The following is a 12,238-nucleotide window of genomic DNA, read 5'->3' on the forward strand; positions in this document are numbered from 1 at the left end:
ATCAGTGAAGGGAGACATGAGATCTGAGTAGATTTTGAATTTCAAATTTGAGCGGTTATAGGTATGAAGCATTATGTAACTCCTTCCATTCCGTTGCAACACCACAGTTCACCTCTGCATTTATTTTGTCTGGCATGTGAGGGATGACACGAGAAAAGGAACATCTTTGACAGCCTTCGTGGATGAGATGTCTCACTACAAAGCCATATGCCAGAGCCGAGTGACACGAAGTCCAATAATTGTTTCTCCAACAGTGAAATGTGACAGCCAAATATGAGCCATTTTTGAGCTGGCTAAAGTGGAAGACTAATTTCACAACAGAAACAGATCAGGGGTTTCAAAGCAAACTAGCCAAGGGATCCCCCGGGAAGGGGGGGGGGGGGGAGTTAGCCATTTCCAATGAAAAGTATAATAGATAAACATCAATGTTGTATTAATCAAAAGTTATTGCTACTACAAATAATTAATCATCTTTAAATGCAGATTCAATCCATCTAATAAGAGATACACAATCATCAATTCAGGTTGAGAATCATATCCTGAGAAGAAAGTATACATGGACCCACCTAACTCAACACAACTCTCTCCGGCCATCTTCTTTAGTCCCCTATCTTTCATAGCCTTCCTAGCATTTGCTGCATTCTCCCACATCCCTATTTCAGCATACATGTTTGCAACAATAACAAAATTCCCTCCCCTTCTAGGCTCCAACTGAAGCAACCTCTTCCTCACCTTATGCCCTATACCAGTATGGTCATTAACGTCATGAACGGTGCATGCACTAAGCAAAGTTCGCCATACAATTGCATCTGGCACAATAGGCATGCCCTTTATGAAGTCGTAAGCTTCTTTGAGATAGCCAGCACGACACAAGATATCAACCATAGCTCCATAATGGATCATCATGGGTTTGATCCCATGAACTTGTTCCATATCCCGGAAGTATTGGTACCCTTCATTTACCATCCCAGCATGACTACAAGCACATAGAACCCCAAGATAAGTTACATAATTTGGAGTTATGGTAGGATAGTCATTTATTTTGGGGAAAAGTGCAAGGGCTTCCTTGGCAAACCCATGTAGGGCTAGTCCAAGAATCATTGCACTCCATGTCCACACATTTCTCTCTTCCATTCTATGAAATACAAATTTGGCATAACCTACAGCTCCAGACTTTGCGTACATGTCAACGAGAGCAGTACCTAACTGACAATTGAGCACCATCCCTCTCACTATTACTTGGGAATGCACCCATCGCCCAAGGCTCAAGTTTCCTAACTCAGCACACGCAGAAAGCATGACAACCATGGTGGTTTCGTCCGATTCAAACCCACAATCTCTCATTGTCACAAAATACCCAACTCCATCTTTGAACCAAAGGTTCTCAACACAAGCATCTATAACCGAATTCCATGAAACAACAGTTCTCTCAGACATTTCATCAAATACTTGTTTAGCGTCCAATATTTTCTTACAAGAAGCATAGAAATTGATTAAAGTATTTTGAACGTAAACATCAGAATCCAAACCACACTTGACAACTTCTGCCTGCACTTGCCTTCCTTCTCCAAGTGCTACTACCATAGCGCAAGACTTGAAAAGGAAGGGGAATGTAAGCTTAGTGCGTGAAACTCCTCGATTCCGCATTTCATGGAATACCCAAATGGACTCAATAGGGGAATGGCTCGAGGCATAGCCCCTAAGGAGCATATTCCAGGCAACGGGTGGTGGGTTGGGAGAGTAGCAGACAAGTGTTCGTGCATAGTTCAAGTTTTTGAAGGAAGACAACGCATAAAAATAAACGAGCTTTCTAAGCAGAAAAGGATCTTGGGAAAGACCAAAAACTTGTAATTGAGCTTGGATTTGAGAGAGTTGTTTAGTGGAAGCACATAGGTTCAGTAGAGAGAGACATTGGTGCTTCTTAGAGAGGAAGTTTGAGTTGGGGTTCGGGAGCTTTGGAGAGAGTCGAATCATGCATAGGCTTTCTAAAAGCAACTTTCAGAAAATATTTATCATTGGTCTAAGGAACTGGCAATCTGATTCAGAAGAAATAATCGCCCCTGTACAAATCCAAAAACTAAACGCACAATGACCCAAAGGGCATTCTCATCAGGCGAGACGTACATAAGTTATACATAGAGGCAGCTGCGATTGACGAAGGGATGTGCACAAACCCATCCAAGAGTTAGCAGAAAGAAAGCTGCTTCTACCCTAAACGACGTCATTTCAAATAATCAATCTTATCCGTCCATTTTCTCACTCAATCTCGATCGTCCATTTGATAACAGTGGTAAAATGAATCAATTTATGTTGAATCCAGTAATTAGCCATGATTTTTTTTTTGTTTCTGTGTATATAGACGCAACACACAATTCCAACACGGGTTGTCCAAATGCATTGTTAATTTCATTCTAGCTATTTGTAAGAAAATTCATTTGTTATTAAAATGAAATAAAGAAAATAGTTGTGTGGATGGAAGTTTAGATAATATTTTAGAAGAAATCATTTCTGCCCACCCATGTATGTTGCTTGTTGAAGCTTTTTTAATGTATTGTTTTATCTAGATTTTAATAAAATTGTTTTTTATCCAAAAATAATAATAAAAGATCAGGAAATAATCAATCATTTTATAATCAATTTATACTGGTTATATACATTCCAATTTTGCAAGAGGTCTTTACCATGACTACAAATTTGCCTTCAACATGAATCAAACTAGTTTCTTTATCTAAAACATGTATACATTGAGACATTCTTTTTATTTTTTAATTGTAGGCATCACTTGATTGTGACATCCTTTGCTTGAAGCATTAGATTTTAGCCAAACATATAATGATAGTAACTGTAAAGAATAATGATAATCATTAATCAGAGAAAAAAAAATCAGTCACTTTTATTTTTTTTTTTTTTTAACACAGTTGTCTTATATCAAAATAGACGATGACAATTTTAAGACTCTTGCCACATTCTGTTGGCACTATGTGACAAATACAGGTTCAAGGATATTTTTAGATCCTCTTTCATGAAGATCCTCTTGCATAAATTCTCCATTTCAGCTTATGTTATCTAGCTCATTTCTGCAGCATATAGCTTATGATGGGCTGCTCTCTTTTTGGTCATGCAAACTTATCATTTTGTTCTTCTGGGACTCTCATGTCTTCTCAACTTATGTGCTCCAAGTAGGCTCTATTTTTTATGAAGATTGCTCATCATTCTGTCATAAAACAAAGTTAAAAACAGTCACCTAACAAGTCATGTCATTTGGTATGTACCAATTTTTCTTATAGCATTTTTATACTAACAAGTAGGGGTGTTTAATTTGTCCCATTTCAGTCGTCTCGTCTCAGTCCCAGTGAATTTGAGATGGGATGGGACAAAAAAAATTTTTAGGATGGGACAAGTACGAGACGGGAGGGACGGGATGAGACGCAAGACGAGGTTGTCCTGTTCCGTCCCATCTTGGGGTTTTTTTTTTAAAAATTATTTATTAATAATTATTATTAGATTATTCAATTTACTTATTGATAATAATTATTATTTTTATAGTGTTTTTTATTTCTTAAATTGTAGTATTATCTTAACAAAATTTCTTTCCTCAATAAAATAATTCATAAAGCCATTATATAGTGTTTCTTTTACGGTATTTTTTTTTTACAGTATTGTTTTTTACACTTTTTTTATACTATATAATTGAGTTTTATACATAATATTTTTTTATAATGTTTTTATCTTTATAAGCCCAATAAAAAAATAAGCATTATAACATAAAAAAATTGTATGCAAAAAATTATAGTTTTTTTTAAAAAAAAAAAGAGTGAAAGACGGGACAGGACATAGACGAAAATCCTTTCCTGTCCCTGTTCACCGAGATAGGACTAGGACAAGCCTGTTTTGATTCCGTCCCATCTCACAAACCCCTACTAACAAAAAATATAGCATATCCTCTCTCTTTTTATTTTAATAGCATTATTTAATTCTCAGTAAATAGCAGATCCTTAAGACACTGGAATCTCGTGACTAAGAAAAGATAAATAAGAAGGATAAAGAAATTTATTCATTTATTCACATTGAAATCAGCTCTTGCGTAGAAAGATATGGTACAAGAAGATTAATACAAAAGGTCGATTAAATAAATAAGAATTTTTTGCTGTAATGACAGTGAGTCGAGGTAGATTTACTTTACAGCATGCATCCTCATCACGCTCCCACCATACTTGATTGCTTCTTCATTTGCCTCACAAAATTCAACCCCAGAAAAATCATCAGATTTATCAGCAATCTGTTGGAGATTTAAGGGGAAAACAAAAGCATATATGAAATAAACAGCATTTTTTTTAATAACAACAGATTCCTATAAACTAGTTCAAATAGTTCAGAATAGATGGCAATCACTCGCGGTGCCCATTTTACCATCTGAAACACCAAATTACAAAATTTACATTTCAGTCCCAAACCAACTGCAACGAGGTGGCTTAATCAAGCTTCTGACGTATTAGGGAGAGTAGAAGAACAAGAGGGAGAACAGAGGAAAACAGAGAGAAGACTGAATAGTGCACTTCCTTATGAGGTAATCAATAACATACAATAGGATATCCTTGTAGTCTATTTATAATACCATAGGCCTACCTATTATTCTATTCTAACTAACTTGACAGAAATACAGCGGAATCTCCATCCTAAATGACTAACGGCTAGTAACCGTTTCTTTTAAATCTAATACTACCTCCAGTCCTTAATATAAGACCCTATTTGACTTTTATTTTGGTCCTAAATATAAGACCCCAATCCATTTTGTCTCTCATATTTATACGTTTTTTTTTCCATAATAACCCTTCTAACAATGATACTTCTAGTCAATACACTTGATTAGTAAGGATATTTTAGGAAAGACAACACTTATTTAAAACAAATAACTAACTCAACTTACTTCTTTAATCTCCTCAAATTAGTCAACTGGCTCTTATAATTAGGACCGGAGGTAGTATTTTAACTTTATTGCAACTACACATCGGAGTCCAAAAAAAAAAATTGCAATTACACATCAGCTTCTTTGCCCTGTTAGATATGTTTATGACGGAAGGATTGCCTATGCACACAAAATCTCGGCCTTCGACACTGGATTCAACAGATTCCAATGGGGAGCGGCGGGAATTTGCGGTCATAGAAGCCTAAACCTTGGAAATTTGGTGTGGTTGAGAAATGTGATTAGTGGGCTCATAGGATACATAAAAAATTAGTTTAGAATATTGAATAGTGCTGAAAAACAATTTAAGATGGTAGAGGAAGAAAAATTAAGTAATTTAGGATATTGATTACTATTTAAAAAAATAATTATTAGACCAACTCAAGTCAAATAAAAATTAATAAAAAAGAAAAAAAATATTTAAAAAAAAAGTTCCATGGCCCATCCCCCAAATGTTGCCGTTTGGGAATGAGCATTCCCTACTTATCGGATTTGACATAATTAATAATATGAAATTGATGATGGATTACATATATTAAGTTGTTTCTATTTATTATGTCAAATTCTCCAATCACATATGATTATGTGTTTTATTTTTAAAATGTTAACATTTAATATTATTTAATTATAAATCTACATGAAATAAAAAAAGACCTTTTTTAAATAAAAAGATGATTTATTAAAACTAAGTAAACGGACACACAAACTTGTGGACCCCTTTATATAGCAAAGTCTGATAATAAAAAAATTGGGAGCCCACCTCAAAACTAAAAAGGAGGAAAATAAAAATACTAGAAAGAGACAGAGAAGAGCTTGGGACAGCATATAACTCGGACCATAATACGCCAAGGTAGGAGGCAAACACGAGCAGAGGATGCACGAAGGTCACTGGCAAACCATCTCAAACGATCATATAGGCCCTGAGAACCCCGAAGAATGATGATCCAATCCAGCAACAAGAGCGAGACTCCGGAGTTGGAAAGATGGTATCATGACCATAGAAAACCAGTGATGCGACCACCTTTGCAGAAGCACGATCCGAGAGCAATCCAAGAACTAAAAGCTAAAGGAGTCAGTTATGGGCGAATCAAACATTGAGGGATCAAGTTACTGAGTTATAGTTAAAAATTTAAATTATAATGGTGTTAGGGTGTTTGGCAATATAGAAAAAAGTGATTCTAAGTCTCAAACCATGGTTTGGGCCAACTGACATCCAAACACTTTTTTCCCCCTCCAAAACCTTAGTTTGAGTCAAAACCAAGGTTTTGCCTACTGAAACCTTGGCTTGAGAAGCCAGAATTTTTTGCTTTTAAAAGTGAACTAGTAGTTGTTGCAGTAATAATTATTCTTGTCAGAAGTTACCAACAGTGTATTTGACAAAAACATTCATGACAATTGTCACAAGCTTCGCTTGTTCTCCCATTCCTTCGTAGTCGCTCTTTTTGAAAATCTTTTTTCTAAAAATATATTTTATTATTTTATAAATACATATACACATTAATTATTTATTATTTATATTATTTATATATTATTTATTATGTTGGAAAAATATATAGTATTAACAAATTTATTACTTCAAATAAACATATATTATAAAATATATCTTTTATATAATTATCATATAAACTTATATCTTTTTTAGTAATTTCTATATATAAAAAGTGCTTCTGACAATAACTATTCAAATACTTTCACTTTATCAGAATTACTTTTTCACAAAATTTATTCTAAAAAATAACCTTTTTTCTCAAAATTTATTCTCCAAACCATAGTTTGGTTTTATCCAAACACTCCATTAATAGTTGAAGAACTAAGAGATTAATTTGTCCATAAACTTATTTAGAACATATCGTGTGTGTATATATATATATATAGCAAATATTTCTTATTTTAAAAGATATCCTGATTGGTATAATCATGAACTTGCATTTAAAAGTGTGTATATATATATATATAGCAAATATTTCTTATTTTAAAAGATATCCTGATTGGTATAATCATGAACTTGCATTTAAAAGTATTTAGGAATTGTTTTTACTAAAAGGTGTGTTTGGATGAAACCAAACCATGGTTTGAAAAAGTGATTCTGAAGAATAGATTCTAGAAAGAATAGATTCTGAAAAGAATAGATTTTATGAAAAGTGATTTTGAGAAGTGAAAATGTTTGGGTTTGGATAGTTGTTATCAGAAACATTTTTTTATATATACAAATTACTAAAAAAAAGACATAAGTTAATATGATAATTACAGAAAAAATAGATTTTATGATATATTTTAATTTGAAGGAATAAAATTGTTAATAATATATTTTTTATTAACATAATTAATAATACATAAGATAATATAATTAATAATTAATTAATATGTATATATATTTATAAAATATAAGATTAAATATGTTTATAAAAAAATAACAAGATACATATCCTATAGGCTCTCATATTCACCCTTTTTCTCCAAAAGCAAAAATTTTTTGCTTTTTCCAAACCATAGTTTTGGTTTTTGAGTGGGTGTTTGGGTGATTTATTCCCCAAACCATGATTTGGGTCCCCAAAGTGAGAAGATGAACATATCTCCTTTTTTTTTTAATGTCTACTATTAACACATGTGATATTCACTTTGTTTAATAAATTGTATTAATTATGTGTTGACTTGTTGATATTTTTATTTTAATATTTATGTATGAAATCAATAAAGAATTTATTTAAAACATATTATTTTTTTTCCAACTATTCAGAACATATCATAAATATATATAGAAAATATTTTTTATTTTATTTTTAAATTCTTATCTTCGGTCTGGGCTTTCTACATATTTTTCTTGTTTTCTCTGTAAAGAAAATCCCATCATTCAGATGTTTTGCCTCTGTTTGCTAACCTAATCTTGTATGTCACCTTATTTCTCACATATATTCCAAAGTATTTGTAAATGAAAATAAATGCTATTCTTCAGCGAGATTTTAAAACTTATAAAGGCCAAATCACCTTCATTTTAAAAGTTTGGGAATTATTTTCTTATCATATCAATAACGGAGTCACCGCGCCCTGCAAAGCTGAAGGGAAAGCTGACGCCAAGTTGGGGAGCATCAGAAGAGGAGGTGAACTGGCATAGGATTTTTAGGAGAGAGGAGAGAGCAATGTCATGTAAGTTGGACACAAATCTTTACCTCATAAGATGATTTATAGATAATAACATAAAAAAATTAAAAGTTGAGGCACCGAGTAATAACCGATTCAAAACTTGTGAAACTAAATTATAAATTCGTTAAAAATTATAGGATTAAAATATTAATTTTCTTTAAATTTATATAATAATAAGTAAAATATTCATACCTAACAATAGCATCTATAACAAATAATCGCGAGAGTTTGTTGATAAATTGAAGGTTTTTTTTTAATTTTAAATTCTTTACTTTTACCAGTTTTCAAATTTTAGATTTCAAGTTTTTTCCTCAAATTTTAAATCCATCCGGAAAAAAATAACCCCACAGACAAAACTTTAATTTCTAAAATATATTTATAAAATTAATTCATAAAAATACAGTTATAAAAATAAGGAACAAAAAACTGAACCGAATACTAAACTGGTTGAGGTAGTGATTCAAAGATTAATAAGTCAAATCAAAGTCAAATCAGAATCAAACCGGTTACATTAAAATAGTAAAATTTAATTAAAAATAACAAAATATGACAACATTAATAATCAATAGTAACAAAATATCAAAAATACAACAATAATTTAATTGTAACATTAACAAAATATAATAACAGTGAAAATTTTAATCTTTATGATTTCTCGATAACTAAAATTAATAATCATTAATATCAAAATCGTTATTAAAATTTATTCAAATATATAGTAACTGAAATATTAGAAGTTGCATGAGAAAAAATAGGATCAATAGCAAAATAATCATCTAAACTGGTTCATCATTGGTTTGTACCAATTTTTGCCGATTTACACCGGTTTGACCAGGTTTATGCCGGTTCAGTTTTTACCCCGTTCATTACTTAACCCTGAACTGGCACATTGGCCGGTTCACTAGTTTTCCCATTAAACCGACCGGTTTGGTCCCTTTTTTTCACTGTGTAAAAGTAGAAATATATTATTTAATAAATTGTGAATAGGTATTTACGTAATTTTAAAAACAATAAAAAATGGCTTCATTGAATCCACTCGAGAAAACTAACCACCCAAACAAAACTTTAATTTTTAAAATATATTCTCCAAATAAATCAGTAAAGATATTTCCAAATTTAGCTAATGCATTATTTATTAAATTGTGAATGAAGTTTCACATAATTTCAAAAACAATTAAAAAATGGCCACATAAATATTTGAATTATGTGATTACTAATATTTTCATAATCCCACCATCATCCCCGTAAATATTTTCATGTTTATTTATTTCTTACTCAAATTATAGAAAATCATTTTAATTACTTATTAGGCTATTAGATTGTTAAATATAAAAATTTTATTACATTTAGGTGATTATTAAATTTAGGTGAGAGCTATCCAAAGTTGAAATTCAATCTACTAAAATTGAATGTTAAAATGAATAATTTGAAAATTTGAAAATATTAAATTTTGATGATAGTTAGTGGGATTAACAATATATTATATGTACTAAAAATTTATGGATAGTTAATCGAATAATTAAATATTATTTATTCAAAAAAATTCAAAATTAGTCATATCTCCTTAGTTATTAACTCATTTTTCATCCTTAAAAAAAATTTAAAATGGCCCCGTTCATCTCAATTTAATTTAAAATTTTATTATATCAATTTTTGAAATTTTTATTCTCAATTTAAAATGTGAAATAAATAATAAATACCAACCATTTGGAAATTTAAATAAATATAAAATATAAAATATGTTGATTATCCTGATGATAATTAAAAATTTTAGTATAAAATATCTGAATCAAAATCATTTCAAATTCCAAATGTAAAGTAACTTAAAATAAATTCATTGGGAAAAGTCTCATTTTCTCAATCTGTCTTTTATTTTATATTCCCCACAAAAATCTCAAATAGCCAACTAAATAAAGAGATTTCATAAAATGATACTCTTCTGGTCCTATTTATAGGGTAGAAAAAGAACAAATTTTTTGTTCTATTTATAAGACAGAGAGAAAATTTTTTTATATAAGTGTACAATTTTACCCTTCAATATTTATTATTGTGTTAATTTTGTTTTCATGGGGTATAATATATATTGAATAGGAATAAAATTGGAAAATTGTTAATGAAATTTAAGGTTTTTCTTGGTCTATGTGAAACATGTTGAAAATGACTTATAAATAGAACCAAAAGAGTATAAGTTAACTATCACAATTTTGACTGATATTTTATGAGCAGTTAACAAACTAACATTATATTAATTATTCGAGTGGGGAAAAAGTTTTACATTATTTAAGAAACCAGTAAAAAATTATCCTAATTCATCTCATTCCTCATTATGCCATGACACCTACTTTATTAAATGGATAGATTTCACAACAAAAACAAATCAGGAGTTTCAAATAAAACTAGCCAAGAGATGAAAGGGGAAAAAACAAATAAAGTTATAGCTACTACAAATAACTAACCATCTTCTAATGCACGTTCAATCCATCTAGTAAGAGATATACAATCATCAGTTCTGGTCAAGAATCATATCCCAGTATCCCACAAAGAAAGTACACATAGACCCACCTAACTCAACACGGCTCTCTCCAGCCATCTTCTTTAGCCCCCAGTTTTTCATAGCCTTCCTAGCATTTGCTGCATTGTCCCACATCCCTACTTCAGCATACATGTTAGCAACAATAACAAAATTCTCTTCGCTCCTAGGCTCTAGCTGAAGCAATGTCTTCCTCACCTTTATGCCCTATACTCGAATGGTCATTAACATCATGGATAGTGCCTGTATTACGCAAAGTTCGCCATACAATTGAGCAAGGGAGCACCATCCCTCTCACTATCACTTGGGAATGTATCCATCGCCCAAGGCTCAAGTTTCCTAACTTAGCACATCCAGAGAGCATTGCATGACAACCGTGTTGGTCGTTTCATTCGATTCAAACCCACAATCTCTCATTGTCACAAAATACCCTACTCCATCTTTGAACCAAAGGTTCTCAACACAAGCATCCATAACCTAATTCCATGAAACAACATTCTTTCAGACATTTCATCCAACACTCGTTTTTGTTTGTTTGTTTGTTTGTTTTTTGGTATGATTAAGAATATCTTCAAGTCACTTTAGGCTTGAAACTAATCTCTGTTGAGTTGGAATTATTGAGGTTAAAGCCATTCCAGTAGTGCGCTTATCATAATTTGAATTTATGTTCTCCTTCTTATAGGGTAGGACCGCTTATCATCTCAACCAATATAACTTGTTTAGCGTACAATATATTCTTACAAGAATCATAGAATTGATCAAAGAAGTTTGAACGTAAACATACATCATGATACAAACCACAGTTGACAACTTCTGCCTGCACTTGCCTACCTTCTCCAAGCACTACTACTATAGCGCAGGACTTGAAAAGGGAGGGGAACGCATGCCTAGTGCGTATAACTTCTCGATTCCGCACTTCATGGAATACCCGCATGGACTGAATAGGGGAATGGCTGGAGGCATAGCCCTTAATAAGCATCTTCCAGGCAACGGGTGGTGGGTTGAGAAAGTGGTAAACAAGTGTTTGTGCATAGTTCAAGTTCTTGAAGGAAGACAAACCATAAAAACAAATGAGCTTTGTAATCAAAAAAGAGTATTGGGAAAGACCACAAACTTGAAGGAAGACAAAGCATGGAAAACAAAAACAAAAACAAAAAGTTACTGGTCGTTAAAGCCGTCAGCCGATCACTGGAACTCTAGCTTTGGCCGCCCATTAAAGCTCCAGCCCTGGCTGCTGGTGGCCAGTGATAAGAAATAACATTATAAATCCATTTACATTTTAGAATCCTAATTTAGTCGTTATGACTAATTTGAAATTTGTCAAATTTAAGTGACCTTTTTTAGTTTTCAAAATTTAATTATTATTTTTCTGGAATTTTTTCAAAATATTATCTCTAATAATATTCTTCTTTTGATAAACCAGCCAATATTTCGGAAAATATGATTTTGTTAGCACACCTACAATTAAATTGGTGCTCACACATGGTTAGTTAAGAGAAACTTGGTGCCTACGGCAGCAGGCAGGAATTTGATGCCTTAATTTTTACATTTTTTGGATAACAATTAGAACAACATATTAACTCAAGAACAGGAAATTACATAAT

At 31.8% G+C, this 12,238-nt stretch overlaps 1 protein-coding gene across 1 annotated transcript; it reads right to left on the bottom strand.

The window, feature by feature from the left end:
* Window positions 1-453: 453 nt before the first annotated feature.
* Window positions 454-2,076, bottom strand: LOC114759114 (pentatricopeptide repeat-containing protein At2g36730-like). Its single transcript, XM_028948204.1, has one exon. It carries the CDS (start codon window positions 1,972-1,974, stop codon window positions 454-456), a length of 1,521 nt encoding a protein of 506 aa, XP_028804037.1. The 5' UTR covers window positions 1,975-2,076.
* Between the last annotated feature and the right edge of the window lie 10,162 nt (window positions 2,077-12,238).

Source organism: Neltuma alba, unplaced genomic scaffold, assembly GCF_004799145.2.
Source record: "Neltuma alba isolate B1F8T4 unplaced genomic scaffold, ASM479914v2 tig00010789_pilon, whole genome shotgun sequence".
NCBI lineage: Eukaryota > Viridiplantae > Streptophyta > Magnoliopsida > Fabales > Fabaceae > Neltuma > Neltuma alba.

Coding starts and splice junctions, on each gene's coding strand:
- LOC114759114 (XM_028948204.1), bottom strand. CDS start 1,974: ATGATTCGACTCTCTCCAAAGCTCCCGAACCCCAACTCAAACTTCCTC.